The sequence below is a fragment of the Hemiscyllium ocellatum genome, chromosome 5 (genome assembly GCF_020745735.1).
Source record: "Hemiscyllium ocellatum isolate sHemOce1 chromosome 5, sHemOce1.pat.X.cur, whole genome shotgun sequence".
In the NCBI taxonomy this organism is placed as follows: Eukaryota; Metazoa; Chordata; class Chondrichthyes; order Orectolobiformes; family Hemiscylliidae; genus Hemiscyllium; species Hemiscyllium ocellatum.
The window spans coordinates 99030255-99048384 of NC_083405.1; the positions used below are offsets into that span (position 1 = coordinate 99030255).

The 18130-nt window shown below is 42.1% G+C and overlaps 1 protein-coding gene across 1 annotated transcript in view; it reads left to right on the forward strand.

The window, feature by feature from the left end:
* Positions 1 to 18130, forward strand: part of LOC132815800 (ATP-dependent zinc metalloprotease YME1L1-like) — a 65961-nt gene that overhangs the window by 13371 nt on the left and 34460 nt on the right. The window contains exon 2 of the mRNA XM_060825036.1: positions 1731 to 1859. Within this exon, the coding sequence (XP_060681019.1) occupies positions 1731 to 1859 (129 nt within the window). The remainder of the gene's footprint in view (positions 1 to 1730; positions 1860 to 18130) is intronic.

The window sequence follows — 18130 nt, forward strand, 5'->3', positions numbered from 1 at the left end:
CACCCCTCAATTTATAGCTATGTCCCCTCATACAAGCTGACATCATCGTAGGAAAAAGGCTCTCACTGTCCAATCTATCTAATCCTCTGATCATCTTGGATGTCTCTATTAAATCACTTCTTGAACTTTTTCTGTCCAGTGAGAACAGACCCAAGTCCCTCAGCCTTTCCTCAGAAGACCTTCTCTCCAGACCAGGCAACATCCTAGTAAATCTTCTCTGCACCTTTTCCAGTGCTTCCACATCCTTCCTGTCATGGGGCAACCAGAACTGTACATGATATTCCAAGTGCGGCCGCACTAGGCTAAATATTTCCCATTAATCACCACTTGCTGCCTTCTTACAGAAAGCTAGTTTTAAACTACTAAATCACCCTCAATCCCATGCCTCTGCATTTTCTCCAACAGCCTACCATGTGGAATCTTATCAAAGGCTTTACTGAAGTCCATGTACAATACGTCAACTGCCCTACCCTCATCCACAGGCTTGGTCACCTTCTCAAAAATCTCAATGGGGTTTGTGAGACATGACCTGCCCTTGATGAAACCACGTTGGCTAGCTGCAATCAAATTGTTGTTTGCGAGATAATTATAAATCTTATCTCTTATAATCCTTTCCAAAACCTTTCCTACAACAGAAGTAAGACTCACTGGTCTATAATTACCTGAGTCATCTCCACTGCCCTTCTTGAACAAGGGCACAACGTTTGCTGTCCTCCAGTCCTGTGGTACTAAACCTGTAGACAATGACGACTCCAAGATCAAAGCCAAAAGGCTCTAACACCACCTCCCTCGCTTCCCTGAAAATCCTTGGATAAATCCCATCCAGCCCAGGGGACTTGTCTACTTTCACTCCTTCTCGAACTGATAACACCTCTTCCATAATAACCTTGATCCTTTCGAGTCTAATACCTTGTATCTCATTCTTCTCTTCTACAATATTCTCCTTTTCCTGAGTGAAAACCGATGAGAAATATTCATTTAGCACCTCTGATCTCCACAGGGTCCACACACAACTTCCCACTTCTGTCTTTGACTGGCCCTCTTCCTACCCTAGTCCTGTTTTTATTCCTCACATACCTATAGAAAGCTTTAGGGTTCTCCTTTATTCTAACTGCTAAAGACTGCTCATGTCCTCTCTTTGCTCTTAACTCTCTCTTTAAATCCTTCTGAGAGCTAATTTGTAACTCTTCATTGCCTCATCTGAGCCATCTTGTCTTATCATCACCTAAGCCTCCTTCTTCCACTTAACAAGAGATGTAATTTCTGTAGTAAGCCATGGTTCCCTTACCATATCACTTCCTCCTTGCCTGACAGGGACATCCCTATCATGGACACGCAATATCTGTTCCTTAAACCAGTTCCACATTTCAATTGTCCCCATCCCCAGCATTTTGCTACTCGGTTCAATGCAGGTTGATTCAGGTTGGGTATCCTTATGTGTAAAGTAGCTGTGCAGGTACTTTCCAGTGAAAATTTCTTCTGCCTTCTAAAAATTTTTCAGTTGACAAATACTGTTGTTTTAGACCTACGTTGTTATATATTGATTATATAGAATGGGTATATGAACAGATTATTGAAATCATTATTAAATGTGATTTGATGTGAACTTTTATTCACTTAATAGGTAAACCTCAACCTTTACGTTCCCTTTGTCATTCTTCTAATTTTGAGAGAATTTCAGTCTAATTAAAATACCTAATATAACTTAAATTTATTTTTGAATTTTATAGGTGACTGTCCCTCTAAGTCAGCTGATCAGCACTTTCCATTCCCTAAAAAGTTCGGCAAGCTCAGTCAGTTCTGCATCAATACAGTGTCTGCAACGAGAAGCACCCCCAGAACGGGATCAAGTAAATGAGGTAATATTTGGTTAAATTATCTTCCACGCAAATTGTTGAAACAGATAAAAAGTGTTATGTTTTACATTTTTTCTTTATTGTTTGCCCTTTTTATTATGATAATGATAACATTGTTTGAAGTTGCACTGAGCAACAAATGTCAACGAGTTAACATTTTGTTATATAAGGCATTGGTGAAAAGAGCAGTTTTTATAAGTGAGATGTTATAGTTTGCTCTGTTAACTAGAGAGCAAGTTAGCCTTCCAATGTTGTAGAAGGGTAATGTTATTTTGAATTCTTCCTGCTAAATCATCCTAGCAGAGTGCCAGAAATTAAGTACATATAAATATAAATATTAGACAAGGACAGGACAGGACTTTTTTTAAAAAATAGTTTTCTAATGACCATTGTATGTCTATTTTTCTACATAAAGTGTGGGCATCATATTTGGAAGAACTTGATATGCTAAGAGGTTTTGCAATTGACTGTAAAATAAAAACCGCACCATATCTAATAAATCAATATTGTGTTCTCCATTGCAATGTTTAAGATGAATAACAGCAAGCTCTCTGCCATTGAAATTTCTATATATAGTTGGTATTACCTTTCTAGTCCTTGTGAACATAGTAACAGGAGTAGGCCATTTAGCCTTTGTAGCCTGTTGAACCATTCATTGGGATCATAGCTAATTTGTGACTGAACTGTATTTATCTGTCTTAATGCCGCTTGCTTAATATTTTTGATTTACCAAAAATATGTTAGTCATAGTATTTGGTCACGTATCAGTCACTGCTAGTGGAAGAATTCAAACTTCTATCACCGTTTACATGTAGAATTGTTTCTAATTTCATTTGAGAGAAGTAGGGCTTTAATCTTTGCACTGTGCCCTGGTGCTTGACTCCTAGCTGCCTATCTACCCCCTAACTAACTTTAAACTTGAATCACTCCTTAATCTTTTAAATTCCAGCTGAATTCATGGTAATTTGTATGATCATTCCTTGTAATTTGAGTTTAAATCCAGATACAGTTGTGGTAAATCTGTTGCATTTTCTTCCTTGTTCAAACTTTCTGGCACATTCCAGGTGTAGACCAATCAAGACTTTTATAGTTGAAGCATGGTTTCTACTTGCTTGATTTTACTTTGTGTCTCTTTGTACCTGCTTACAAAAAAGTAATCCCAATGATGACCATGTAACCATCATTGGTCTTTGTAACATTGCATCCAGTTCACTTCTGTCCTGGAAGAAAAAAAATCTGCCATCCTTAACTGGTGTGGTCTAGATGTGATTCTAGACCCACAGCAATGTTCTTAACTGCTCTCTGGGCAATTAGAAATTGGCAGTAAATGCTAGCCTAGCTACATCCCTTTTACAAATTTATAAGAGAAGCCCACATATCTTTATGCCTTCAGATTTGGTAATGTGGTTCTTTTGAACAGAGGCGGTGAATGAGGTTGTCCTGAAATCACCAAAAAGCTCAAGAAAATTCAGTCAAGAGGCTGACTAAGCAGAAAACTGGCCCCATAAATAGAGTAACAGAATTTCTCAGGAGTTGCTTATATTTCTCGCTGCTGATAGTTACGTATGAGGCTTTCAGCAGTTAATTTGGGGGGGGAACAGCCTTTGACTGGAGGTGCAGGGCAAATAAAGAATGAAAGAAGGTAAGTAAGTGAGTCACCAGAGAGGCCTATTGCCTGGGGTATTGAGGTCTGGAAATTGTCAAATGAAAAAGATTAATGAAGACAAATGTTGATCCCCCGCAATCAGAAATAGGGTAAGTTATAATGAGGAATGAAGAGATAAGGGATCAATAAAATCCATATTTTGATTCTGTCTTCACAAATAGAATACAAATAAGATACCAGAAATGTTGCTGAACACAGGGTCTAGTGAAAAGGAGGAATTGAAGGAAATATGTATTAGTAATGAAATAGTTTTAGAGAAATTAATGGGATCAAAAGCTGACTAAAATTGGGCCCTTGAAGACAGAAACAGGGGAATATATTACAGGGAACAAAGAAATGGCAGCATTGAATTGGTACTTCAGATCTGTGTTCACTGGGGAAGACACAAGCAATCTCCCTGAGGTAACAGTGGCTGAAGGACCTGAACTTAAGGGAATTTTATTTGCCAGGAATTGGTGTTTGAGAGACTGTTAGGTCTGAAGGTTGATAAGTCCCCGGGGCCTGATGGTCTACATCCCTGGGTACTGAAGGAGGTGGCTCGAGAAATCGTGGATGCGTTGGCGATTATTTTCCAGAGTTCAATAGATTCGGGATCAATTCCTGCAGATTGGAGGGTGCCTAATGTTGTACCTCTTTTTAAGAAAGGTGGGAGAGAGAAAGCAGGAAATTATAGACCAGTTAGTCTGACTTCAGTGGTGGGAAAGATGCTGGAGTCTATCATAAAGGATGAAATTACGACACATCTGGATAGTAGTAACAGGATAGGTCAGAGTCAGCATGGATTTATGAAGGGGAAATCATGCTTGACTAATCTTCTGAAATTTTTTGAGGATGTAACTCTGAAGATGGACGAGAGAGATCCAGTAGATGTAGTGTACCTGGACTTTCAGAAAGCTTTTGATAAAGTCCCACATAGGAGGTTAGTGAGCAAAATTAGGGCGCATGGTATTGGGGGCAAAGTACTAACTTGGATTGAAAGTTGGTCGGCTGACAGGAAACAAAGAGTAGTGATAAACGGCTCCATTTCAGAATGGCAGGCAGTGACCAGTGGAGTACCACAGGGATCAGTGCTGGTACCACAGCTTTTTACAATATATATTAATGATATAGAAGATGGTATTAGTAATAACATTAGCAAATTTGCTGATGATACTAATCTGGGTGGCAGGGTGAAATGTGTTGAGGATGTTAGGAGATTACAGGGTGACCTGGACAGGTTAGGTGAGTGGTCAGATGCATGGCAGATGCAGTTTAATGTGGATAAATGTATGGTTATCCACTTTGGTGGCAAGAACAGGAAGGTAGATTACTACCTAAATGGAATCAATTTCGGTAAAAGGGCAGTACAAAGAGATCTGGGTGTTCTTGTACACCAGTCAATGAAGGTAAGCATGCAGGTACAGCAGATAGTGAAGAAGGCCAACAGCTTGCCGTCTTTCGTAACAAGAGGGATCGAGTATAGAAGCAAAGAGGTTCTTCTGCAGCTGTACAGGGCCATGGTGAGACCATACCTGGAGTATTGTGTGCAGTTCTGGTCTCCAAATTTGAGGAAAGACATTCTGGCTATTGAGGGAATGCAGCCTAGGTTCACTAGTCAATTCCTGGAATGGCGGGATTACCTTACGCTGAAAGACTGGAGCGACTGGGCTTGTATACCCTTGGGTTGAGAAGATTGAGAGGGGATCTGATTGAGACATATAAGATCATTAAAGGATTGGACACTCTAGAGGCAGGAAACATGTTTCCGCTGATGGGTGAGTGCTGAACCAGAGGACACAGCTTAAAAATACGGGGTAGACCATTTGGGACAGATGAGGAGAAACTTCTTCACCCAGAGAGTGGTGGCTGTGTGGAATGCTCTGCCCCAGAGGGCAGTGGAGGCCAGTTTCTGGATTCATTTAAGAAAGAGTTGGATAGTGCTCTCAAGGATTGTGGAATCAAGGGTTATGGAGATAAGGCAGGAACAGGATACTGATTAAGGATGATCAGCCATGATCATATTGAATGGTGATGCAGGCTTGAAGGGCAGAATGGCCTACTCCTGCACCTATTGTCTATTGACTAATTCCTAGAGCATGATAACCTACATCCTAAAGTATTAAAAGAAGTGACCCTGGAGTTAGTGGATACGTTAGTGGGGTCTTTCAAGAGTCTACATGCTGTGGAGTAGATTCTATGGATTGGAGGTTAGCTGATATAGTGTCGCTATTAAGAAAATGATGTCGAGAGAACTGGTTTGACATCAGCAATGGGGATAATGCTAGAGCCCATCATAAAATAATTTAATTTTAGAGCACTTGAACAACAATGAGCTGAGCAATCAGAGCGAGCATGGGTTTATGAAAGGAAATACTAGAATTTTCAAGGCTATAACTAGTAAAGTTGATAATTGGGAGGCATGGATATGGTTTACCTGGACTGTGAGAAGGTTTTCAATAAGGTCCCATATTAGAGATTAGCATATAAAACTGAAGCACATGGGTTTGGGAGTTCTGTACTTGGATAACAAATTGGTTGGCAGACAAAACAAAGCAAGTGTTTAATTAGGTAATGTTCCAAGTGACAGTCAGTCACTCAAGGGGTGCTGCATAGATCAGTACTTGGACCCTAGCTATTCACAATATATGTTAATGATTTAGTTGAGGCCAAAATGCACTTTTCAACAAGGGTAGAGATATGCTTCTTGGGGCTTAAGATACCAAAGAAAGCAGGAAGAGGTTTGTGAGTTGGATTGTATGCCAATATCGTATTGAATGGTAGAGTCGGCCCAAATTGCTGAATGGCCTACTCAGTCATAGAGCAATACATTATGGAAACAGACCCTTCGGTCCAACTCATCCACGCTGACCATATATGCTAAACTGACCTCGTCCTATTTGTCTGTGTTTGGCCCATATCCTCCTAAGCACTTCCTATTCATGTACCCATTCAGATGCCTTTTAAATATTGTGATTGTACCTGCAGAGTACTTTCTCACAGTTTAAATTTCAATGTATTTTCTTAAATGAAAGTAGGGGCTTTCAGTTATAATAGAAATGAAGGAAGGTCCCTAGCTTAATTAAATTCTCTTTACAGGTGAGATGCTGGAAGACTGACAATAGACAATAGGTGCAGGAGTTGGCCATTTAGCCCTTCAAGCCTGCACCGCCATTCAATATGATCATGGCTGATCATTCCTAATCAGTGTCCGCTTCCTGCCTTATCTCCATAACCCTTGATTCCACTATCTTTGATAGCTCTATCCAACTCTTTCTTCAATGAATCCAGAGACTGGGCCTCCACTGCCCTCTGGGGCAGAGCATTCCATACAGCCACCACTCTCTGGGTGAAGAAGTTTCTCCTCATCTCTGTCCTAAATGGTCTACCCCGTATTTTTAAGCTGGAGATTGGCTAATGTGGTGCCACTATTTAAGAAAGTTGGTAAGAAAACGCTTACAACTATAGACTAGTAAGCCTGACATTGGTGATGGGCAAATTGTTGCAGGGAATCCTGAGGGTCAGGATTTAGATTTATTTGGATAGGCAAGGACTGATTAGGGGTAGTCAACATGGTCTACCGCGTGGGAAATCATGTGTCACTAAGCTGAGTTTTTTGAAGTCTCAAAGAGGATTGATCAGGGCATAGCAGTGCACGTGATCTGTATGGACTTCAGTAAGGCGTTTGACAAGATTTCTCATGGTTACCTCCGAAAACAATGGGATCTTGATCAGATGGGTCAATGGGCTGAGGAGTGGCACATGGAGTTTAGTTTAGATAAAGATGAGGTGTTGCATTTTGGAAAGGTAAATCAGGGCAAGGTTTATACACTTAATGGTAAGGTCTTGAGGAGTGTTGTTAAACAAAGAGACCTTGGAATGCGGATTCATTGTTCCTTGAAAGTGAAGTCGCAGGAAATTAGGATAATGAAGAAGGCATTTGGTACACTTTCCTTTATTGGTCAGAGCACTGAGTGTAGGAGTGAGGTCCTGTTGTATCTATACATTGGTTAGGCTACTTTTGGAATATTGTGTGCAATTCTCTTGTCTCTCCCATTGGAAGGATATTGTGAAACTTCAAAGGGTTCAGAAAAGATGTTCAAAGATATTGCCAGGGTTAGAGGGTTTCAGCTATAAGGAGAGGCTGGACAGTCTAAAGCTGTTTCCCTGGAGTATTAGAGGCTTATAGGTGACCTTAGAGAGGTTAATAAAATCATGAGGGGCATGGACAGGGTGAATAAACAAGCTCGTTTCCCTGGGTTTGGGGGGGAGGGGTGTGGGGGGGTCCAGAACTAGAGGGCATAGGTTTTAGCTTAGATGGGAAAGATTTTAGAAGGACCTAAGGGGCAACATTTTCACGCAGAGGATGGTGTGTGTATGGAATGAGCTGCCAGGGGAAGTGAAGGAGGCTGGTACAATTACAACATTTAAAAGGCATCTGGATGGGTATATGAATAGGAAGGGTTTAAAGAAATATGGGCCTAGAGCTGGCAAATTGGGCCTGATTAATTGGAGATATCTGGTTGGCATGTATAAGTTGGACCGAAGGTTCTGTGTCCATGTTGTACATCTCTGTGACTTCAGTTTACTATCGAATGGAATCTTGTATAGATCACATTTTGAAGACTTATTTTAAAGCTGAAGTTAGGAATTCGATTAATACACGAAGTGTTGTTTTAGAAGAGATGGAATTCATGCTTGGTATGAGTCAAAAAATGGACAAACAAGAGCCCGATCTCTCTCTAAAATAATGAATAACTAAAGGAGAAAGAACTATGGCCATATTGAATATGGATCCCTGTACCGATTATGTCCACGTTTCAAAACCTACCGTGGAAGCATATCTAAAGCTGTTCTATTTACAAGTGGTATAATTTGAATTTTCGGAACTAAGTTGGATGTAAGGTAATCCTCGGGATTTTGATAGTTGAAGCAGATATTATTTGGCAGAAAGACTTGCAATTAAGTCAGTCATATGGTGGTATGCTGTTCTCAGATCTCTTGTACTTTTTGTATTGTTTGTGTTTCTTGGATATTAGCAAAGTTAAACAATTTAAAATGTGCAAAAACAATTGTAATACTTTCACACTATATAGGTCAATACCTGTAGTGGTTGAGTATGATGAAGAAAACAGTTTGTACTCGTCTTGATTGTCATTTGCATTAGTGTACTAATGAAAGAAAGACAATAGCAAACAAGTCAATATCCATATGGTCATTTTAACCATTTGAAGTTTGTACATTTTCCCCATGTCTGCAAGAGTTTCCTCCAGGTGTTCCAGTTTCCTCCCACAATCCAAAAATGAAGAGTGTAGTGCTGGAAAAGCACAGCTGGTCAGGTAGCATCTGAGGAGCAGGAGAGTCGACATCTCGGGCATAAGCTCTTCCTCCGAAATGGGGATTCCTGATGAAGGACTTAGGTCCGAAATGTCGATTCTCCTCCTTGGATGCTTCCTGACCGGCTGTGTTGTTCCAGCACCACACTCTTGGACTCTGATCTCCAGCACCTGCAGTCCTCATGTTCTCTTCCACAATTCAAAGATGTGCAGGTTGGGTGAATTGGCTGTACCAAATTACCCATAGCATTCAGGGATGTTTAGGTTAGATGCATTAGTCAGGGTTTAATGTAGAGTTATAGGGAAGGAAATGGGTTTGGATGGGATACTCTTTGCAGGAGTGGTGTGGACTTCTTAGGCCGCAAGGTCTGTTTCCACACTGTAGGGGTTCTATAAATGGAAAAGTTACCTTCCAGGCAGCCCCCGTTCCCTGGTTCTGGACTGTTCCCTGTAATATGTTCAGGCCGTGGTAAATCACGCGGTAAAACCTGGAGTAGAGCATGATGGCTAGCGGACTGGAAGACCCAGAACAGAACGATATGCCCAGCAAACTGGAAAGCTGGAGTGGAGTGCAACAGGCAGGCACGCTGACTCATAAATGTTGATCTGTTACTGTGAAGAACTAGGGTCTATTTGTATACAAGATGTGTGGAAAATACAAGATTTCTTTGGCCAAAAGTAAGGCGTCAACTTATACATTGACACATACGCAGATATATACGGTAGCTCAATCTGGAGAGAAGTCATGGTAAGGGACCTTATGTCTGTGGTGTGGTCCTATTGTGCATTGTGGGAAATAAGCGACGCTTCCATTGTCCCTGATGGCTACATCTGCAGCTACTGGCTGACTGCGTTACAGAGCTGGAGCTGTGGGTGGACTCACTGTGGACCATCCACAGTGCTGAGAATATCATGGGCAGCAGTAGACCTGCTCCCATTTTCTGTGTTTGGACTTCTATCTCTTGGAGCTAGGGAGGAAGCAAGTGGACATAAGGTGAGTGGGTGAAAGAAACCAGGAAGAAGGGGCTGTGGAGGGAGAAGGAGCAGTAGGAGGCTACAAAGGAGGATGGGAGGAAGCTGCAAGATGGGTAAGAGCAGTTTTAAAGAGCTAGAAAATTTTGAAATCACTAACATAACAGATTCTTTGCAAGCCTAAGACCGGGAGTGTTTGGGAGCTAAAGTATGGGGAGAAATGTAGTAATTGCTATCGTAATGAGTACTCATCTCAATTATTACATTTAAATCTGATATCTCAAATGTAATAAAAAAGGTAGGAACTGTCTGGTTTAAAAAAATTCCATTTCGTGTATATGCAAAGGAAATGCATTGGTTGTGATGTGTGTTTTGGGGAGAGGTGGTGTGTGACAGTTATTCATCAAGAAAATCTTCAGCTGATGTTTTCCTGTTGTCTTCTGCCAATGTAAGTACTTTGATATTTCAGAGGATATTGTTGAATTCTAATTCTTCTGAGAGTCCAAATACAGAATGTCAACCCACGTATAAAACGTTTTCGATTTTTGAAAAGATTTGAGGCTCGGGTTGAGGTTCAAGTTGTAAGTTTGCTCGCTGAGCTGACAGGTTTGTTTTCAGAAGTTTCATCATCATATTAGGTAACATCATCAGTGAGCCTCTGGTGAAGCACTGGTGTTCTGTCCCATTTCCTATACAAATTAACAGCAAAATGAATATCATTTACCGGATACCATGCAAGGACTGTAACAAACATTACACCAGACAGACGGGCAGAAAACTAGCTATCAGGATACATGACCCACTATCACCAGTATCCTTACATACAGACAGAAAAGGACACCACTTCGACTGGACAACACATCCATCCTAGGACAGGCTAAACAGAGGCTTGGCATTCAAACCGGAACTCCATCAACAAACACATCAGTTTGGACCCCATTTATGAACCTCTGAGAAAAAGAACTGGAAATTATGTCTCTCAGGTTAAGAGACCAAGACACACAAAAAGAAAGTGGGGCATAATACCGGCGCTTCATGGGAGGCACACTTAAGATGTTTCCTCGCATAGTGACGAAACATCTGAAAACAAACCTTCCAGAGCAAACTTACAACCTGAACATACAGAAGGTATTGTTAAAGTTAGCTGGAAATGTTTCAGGAGGCAGTCGCAACTGTTAAAATAGGCACATTTTAGATTTTTAATCCATGGTCAGGGACCGAGCTGACAGGCAGATTGAAATAGAGACAGGTATGGAGCACTTCAAGATGGCATGTTAGCTCTCAATTGTCAAGGTGCTTTGTGGTTCTTGGATGAGAGTGGGGACTGCAAGGCGCTTGAACAAACTGTTGACACGTGCACTGAAGTACAGGATAACATTCATTGGGGATGGAGGAGTGCAGTTGAAAGTCATCACATAGAAAGGGCATAGCTAATGTTGTCTGAACCCTTGCACATCAAATTGTAAGGTGTTTTTCCCTGCCTGATGCCAAGGCTAAGGACTTTTCCTCTGGGGTGGATCATTGGAATCTCTTCTAGGATAGAAGTGATGTGTACAAGGATAACGGATTGCACCTGAATTGGAAGGAGGTTAATATACTGGCAGGGAGATTTGCTAGAGCTGCGTGGGAGGATTTAAACAAGTTGGGTGGGAGTGTTGGGACCCAGGAGATACTGAGGAAAGAGATCAATCTGAGACTGGTATGGTTGGGAAAAAACAAGAACAAAGAACATTACAGCGCAGGAACAGGCCTTTTGGTCCTCCAAACCTGTGCTAATCCATATCCTCTATCTAAATCTGCTGTCTATTTTCTAAGGATCTGTATCTCTTTGACTCGTTCCCTTGAATGGGCAGGGAGCAAACAGTCAGGGCTGGAAGGAACAAAGCAGAGAGCAAGGGAGGACTGATAAATTAAACTGCATTTATTTCAATGCAAGAGGCCAAACAGATGAACTCTGGACATGGTTGGGAACCTGGGACTGGGATATCATCGCAATTACAGAAACATGGCTCAGGGGTGGACAGGACTGGCAGCTTAATGTTCCAGGATACAAATGCTACAGGAAGGACGAAAGGGAGGCAAGAGAGGGGGCGTGGGGGGAAGAGTGCCATTTTGGATAAAGGATAGGATTATAGTTGTATTTAGGGAGGACATTCCCAGAAATGCATCCAGGAAAGTTATTTGGGTTGAACTGAGAAATAAGAAAGGGATGATCACCATATTGGTATTGTATTATACCTAATAGTCAGTGGGAAATTGAGAAACAGATTTGTAAGGAGATTTCCATTATCTGTAAGAATAATAGGGTGGTTATGGTAGGGGATTTTAACTTTCCAAACATAGACTGGGACTGCCATAGCTTTAAGGGTTCAGATGGAGAGGAATTTATTAAGAGCGTACAAGAAAATTTTCTGATTCAGTATGTGGATGTACCGACTAGAGAAGGTGCAAAACTTGACCTACTCTTAGGAAATAAGGCAAGGCAGGTGACTGAGGTGTCAGTGGGGGAGCACTTTGGGGCGAGCAAAATAGTGATGAAAATTGGACGGTATTAGGCAAGAACTTTCAAAAGCTGACAGGGGGCAGATGTTTACAGGTAAAGGGTCGGCTGGAAAATGGGAAGCCTTCAGAAATGAGATAATGAGAGTCCAGAGACAGTATATTCCTGTCAGGATGAAAGGAAAGAGGTGGTAGATATAGGGAATGCTGGATGATTAGAGAAATGGAGGGTTTGGCTAAGAAAAAGAAGGAAGCGTATATCAGGTATAGACAAGATAGATCAAGTGAATCCTTAGAAGAGAAAAAGACAGTAGGAGTATACTTCAGAGGGAAATCTAAAGGGCAAAAAAGGGACATGAGATAGCTTTGGCAAATTTGGTTAAGGAGAACCCAAAGGGTTTTTGCAAATACATTAAGGACAAAAGGGTAACTAGGGAGAGAATAGGGCCCCTCAAAGATCAGCAAGGTAGCCTTTCTGTGGAGCCACAGGAGATAAGGGAGAAACTAAATGAGTATTTTGCATCAGTGTCTACTGTGGAGATAGACATGCAAGATGTAGAATGTAGGGAAATAGCTGGTGACATCTTGAGAACTGTCCATCTTACAGAGGAGGAAGTGCTGGATGTCTTAACTCAAAGGTGGATAACTAGAGGGCATAGGTTTAAGGCAAATGGGGAATGATGTAAAAGGTGGTACGTGTATGGAATGAACTGCCAGAGGAAGTGGTGGAGGCTAGTACAATTGCAACATTTAAAGGGCATTTGAATAGGTATATGAATAGGAAGGGTTTGGAGGGATATGGGCTGGGTGCTGGCAGTTAGGACTAGATTGGGTTGGGATATCTGGTCGGCATTGACGGGTAGGACTGAAAGGTCTGTTTATGTGCTGTACATCTCTATGACCTGATCAGGTACCCTAGAGCTCTGAGAAGCGAGGGAAGTGATTGCTGGGCCCTTTTGCTGAGATATTTGTATCATCAATAGTCACAGGTGAGGTGCCAGGGATCGTCAACATGCCTTTGTGCGTGGGAAATCATGTCTCATGAACTTGTTTGAGCTTTTTGAAGAAGTAACAAAGAGGATTGATGAGGGCAGAGCAGTGGACGTGATCTATATGGACTTCAGTAAGGCGTTCGACAAGGTTCCCCATGGGAGACTGATTAGCAAGGTTGGATACAGAACTGGCTCAAAGGTAGAAGACAGAGGGTAGTAATGGAGGGTTGTTTATCAGACTGGAGGCCTGTGACCGGTGGAGTGCCACAAGGATTGGTGTTGGTCCACCACTTTTCATAATTTATATAAATGATTTGATCTGAGCTTAAGAGGTATAGTTAGTAAGTTTGCAGATGACACCAAAATTGGAGATGTAGTGGACAGCAAAGGAGGTTACCTTAGATTACAACGGGATCTTGATCAAATGGGCCAGTGGGCTAAGGAGTGGCAGATGGAGTTTAATGTAGATAAATGCGAGGTGCTGCATTTTGGGAAAGCAAATCTTAGCAGGACTTAAACACTTAATAGTAAGTTCCTTGGGAGATTTGCTGAACAAAGAGACCTTGGAGTGCAGGTTCATAGTTCCTTAAAAGTAGAGTCTCAGGTAGATAAGATACAAAAGAAGGCATTTGAAATGCTTTCCTTTACTGGAGCATTAAGTCTCAGAGTTGGGAGGTCATGTTGCAGCTGTACAGGATGTTGATTAGGGGACTTTTGGAATATTGTGTGCAGTTCTGGTCTCCCTCCTACTGGAAGGGTGTTGTGAAACTTGAAAGGGTTCAGAAAAGATTTACAAGGATGTTGCCAGGGTTGGAGGATTTGAGATACAGGGAGACGTTGAATAGGCTGGGGTTGTTTACCTTGGAGCGTCGAAGGCTGAGGGGTGACCTTGTGGAGGTTTATAAAATCATGAGGGGCGTGTGGATAGGATAAATAGACAAGGTCTTTTCCCTGGGATGGGGGAAGTATAGAACTAGAAGCAATAGGTTTAGGGTCAGAGGGGAAAGATATGAAAGGAACCTAAGGGGGCAACTTTTCCACACACAGGGTGGTGCGTGTATGGAATGAGCTGCCAGAGGATGTGGTGGAGGCTGGTACAATTGCAACATTTAAAAGGCATCTGGATGGGTATATGAATAGGAACGGTTTGGTGAGATACGAGCCAAGTTCTGGCAAATGGTACTCGATTAGGTTGAGATATCTGGTCGGCATGGGTGAGTTGGACAGAAAGGTCTGTTTCCGTGCTGTACATCTCTATGACTATAACTTGGAATGGAAGGGGAAGGGTGCCTTTGTCACATTGTATGTGGATACCAGTGATGGATATGACTGGAAAGGAGTATGCACAGTTAGAAACTAAATTAAAAAGCAAAACCACTATAAGTTAGAATAAGAGGCACAAGGAAGTTAGCATATAATAAATCAGATCAGAGATTTGAATGCATGGTTCAAAGATTGATGTGGGAAAAATGGATCTGGATTGATAAGATGCTGGGATGATTACTGGGAAAAGAGAGAGCTGTATTTTTGGATAACATTCACCCAAACCTGGCCGGAACAACTATTCTTGAATTGTATAAGTGGAGTTATAGAGAACTGTGAGAGTGGAGATTTCTAAAGTTAAAGAGAGAAGAGAAGACATTAGTGTAAGGCAATAATACGATAATGATCACAGGTGGTAAAGGGACTGAGCATACAAATAATAGAGTTATCAACAAATTAAACCAGAATTGGGAAAAAGACACAATTAAAGGTTCATATTTTAATGCAGGAAGGTCAATGAATTGGTAGCTTTCTCAGAAATAAATAGACCTATGATAGTCAATACAGAGCTTGGAGAATGTGTCTGTGCTGAAAATGTGTTGCTGGAAAAGTGCAGCAGGTCAGGCAGCATCCAAGGAGCAGGAGAATCGACACTTCGGGCATGAACCCTTCTTCAGGAATGAGGAGAGTGTGCCAAGCAGGCTAAGCTAAAAGGTAAGGAGGGGGGACTTGGGGGAGGGGTGTTAAAAATGCGATAGATGGAAGGAGGTTAAGGTGAGGGTAATAGGCCGGAGTGGGGGTGAGGGCGGAGAGGTCAGGAAGAAGATTGCAGGTTAGGAAGGTGGTGCTGAATTCGAGAGTTGGGACTCGAACTCTTCCCCCCTCAAACTCAGCACCACCTTCCTAACCTGCAATTTTCTTCCTGACACGCTCTGGCCGATCACCCTCACCTTAACCTCCTTCCACCTATCGCATTTCCAATGCCCCTCCCCCAAGTCCCTCCTCCCTACTTTTTATCTTAGCCTGCTTGGCACACTTTCTTCATTCCTGAAGAAGGGCTCATGCCCGAAACGTCGATTCTCCTGCTCCTTGAATGCTGCCTGACCTGCGCTTTTCCAGCAACACATTTTCAGCTCTGACCTCCAGTATCTGCAATCCTCACTTTCTCCTAGAAGAGTGTGTCTGTGACCTGGCTGTTTAATGACACTTGATATATTGACAGCACACAGAAAATGTCAGAGTGCTTTTGTAGCACTGCTATTAAATGGCATGGTTGATGGACCATTTGCTGGGATGGGGTTATACCAAGCATAAAGAGAGGTTGCTTTGATTGTTGAAAGTCAGTCATCTTATTCCTTGGACATTAATGCAGAAGTTTCTCAGGAATTTTTTTTTATAAGTGGCTCAACCTGTTCAGAGTTGGTATCACACTGTAGAGCAAGTGAGACTTGAACTTGGTCTCCTGGTCCAGAGTTAGGGATGCTACCATTGTGCCACAAAAGCACAGTTCCTCATGTTGGGCTAGGTCTAACCATCTTCATCTGCTCCATTAAAAACATTCCCTGCATCGTAAGGTTACGGGGAATGCTCATTGATGATGCAATTACAGAATCATCTCTGTTGCAATTCAGTTGTGGAAACAGTCTGTATTCATATGCGGTGAGACCTGGAAACCATCATGGGCTTTATCTACTAAGTGGTCAGTTTTGTTGCTGTTATTCCAAACAGAATACACTTGCCATTCATCTTCCTGAGCTTGTTCTGCTATTCAATAAGACCAAATGTAAACTAAGGGAACATTTCACCTAGCATCTAAGCCAAGCCCATAGAGGTCATCCAAACCCATTTTAATTCCTCTTCCCGCTCCCATTCCGACATGACCATCCTTTGCCTCCACCACTGCCGCAACAAATCAGACCTCAGATTGGAGGAACAACACCGCATTTTCCACTTGGGCTGCTCGGAGGACTCAACATTGGGTTCTCCAATTTCAAATCACCTCTGTTCCCAGCCCCTCCCCCTCCCTTCCATTCCTCTCAGCCATCTCCCGGATTCATCCCTACCATCGACCAATCAGATCGTACCCTCTACTTGTCTCTACCTATGCCCACCTCACCATTCCCCCCCCCCCCCCCCACTCCTCAATTCTGCAGCTTCCTTTACACCCACCCCCGCTCCTGAAGAAGGGTTACACCCAAAACATCGACTTCTCCACCTGATGCTGCCTGGCTTGCTGTGTTCTTCCAGCCTCCTGCTTGTAATCTTACATAACTTCCTGTCTGCCCTGATAACCATTCACTCCCTTGCTGAACAAAAGTCTATCCTACCTTAATGTTTACAGATGTTGATTCCACCACCATTTCAGGAAGAGATTTCTAAAGACACTCGACCTTCATAATTTTGCCCAATCCCTGTTTTAAATCAGCAATATCTGAACTTTCAACAGGTCTAGGTTCTCTCACAAAAGGAAATGACCTCACCATATTGGCCCTGTTCAAACCTCTCATGATCATGTGGTTCTGATATTATGATGAGTGGCAATCACAGTTGCATCGTCAGTCTGTTATTTTTTTTAATGCTGAGCTCTGCATTTTCAGACAAGAATTTGGATCCTAGCTCCTTCAGAAGTGCAGAGCTGTGCCCTGTACTACAGGATAATTGGGGAAAGGGTGGAGGTGGGGAAATGAAACTGCATCCCATTTTGCAGCATACATCGTGCTGTGCTTTGAGATTTAAATGTCTAGCAGCACATCTGGATAATTTGTCAGCTGGCAATGGATGAGTGTAAGTAGGGCAAATGGGGCGTAAAGAGTGCTAAATGAGTGATGGAATGCTTAAAGTAGGTTGAGGATGAGTTTATTGAGCAGGTAGATGAGTCACAGAGGGCTACACAAAAGGCTCTTCTGTCCTTCAAGTCTGTGTTTATCAAAAATAACTATCCAACTATCCTGATCCCATTTCCAGCAGTTGGCCCACACACTTGTATGCCTTGGCTTTGGAAGTGGAAATCTAAATACTATTTAAATGTTATAAAGCTTTCTGTCTCTATCCTTACTGGCAGGGAGTTTCAGATTCCCACCACACTGTTTGAAAATAATTTCCTCACATCCCCTTTAAACTTACTCCCTCTTACCATAATTCTATGTCCTCCACATTTCTGGTGCTTCTACAGTGGCCAGATATTGAAAATTATTGCCAGTGCCTCTATATCCTCCTTTGCCCAGGAATATATTTCATTATGCTCTGGAGATTTACCTACTTGTAAGCCTGTCAGACCACTCGAACCTCCTCCCTGTCTATGCTAGTTTTTAAAATTATGTCACAGTCCTATTTTTTAACATTCACATCATCCCTCTCACTAATGAACATTGGTATAGTATTTGGGACCTAGCAGGTCAGGCTGGTGGGTGAGGAGCGTTCCTTGAATCCTCTGCATTTTCTGTTAAGGGCTTTATAAAAATCTTATTACTGGTTTCCAGATGCAGGGAATTGCCCATTGGAAACTGAAATTTTCCAGACAATTCCCATGGAGTCAACTGCACATGGGACTCTGTAAGGTCCCAAAGTGCA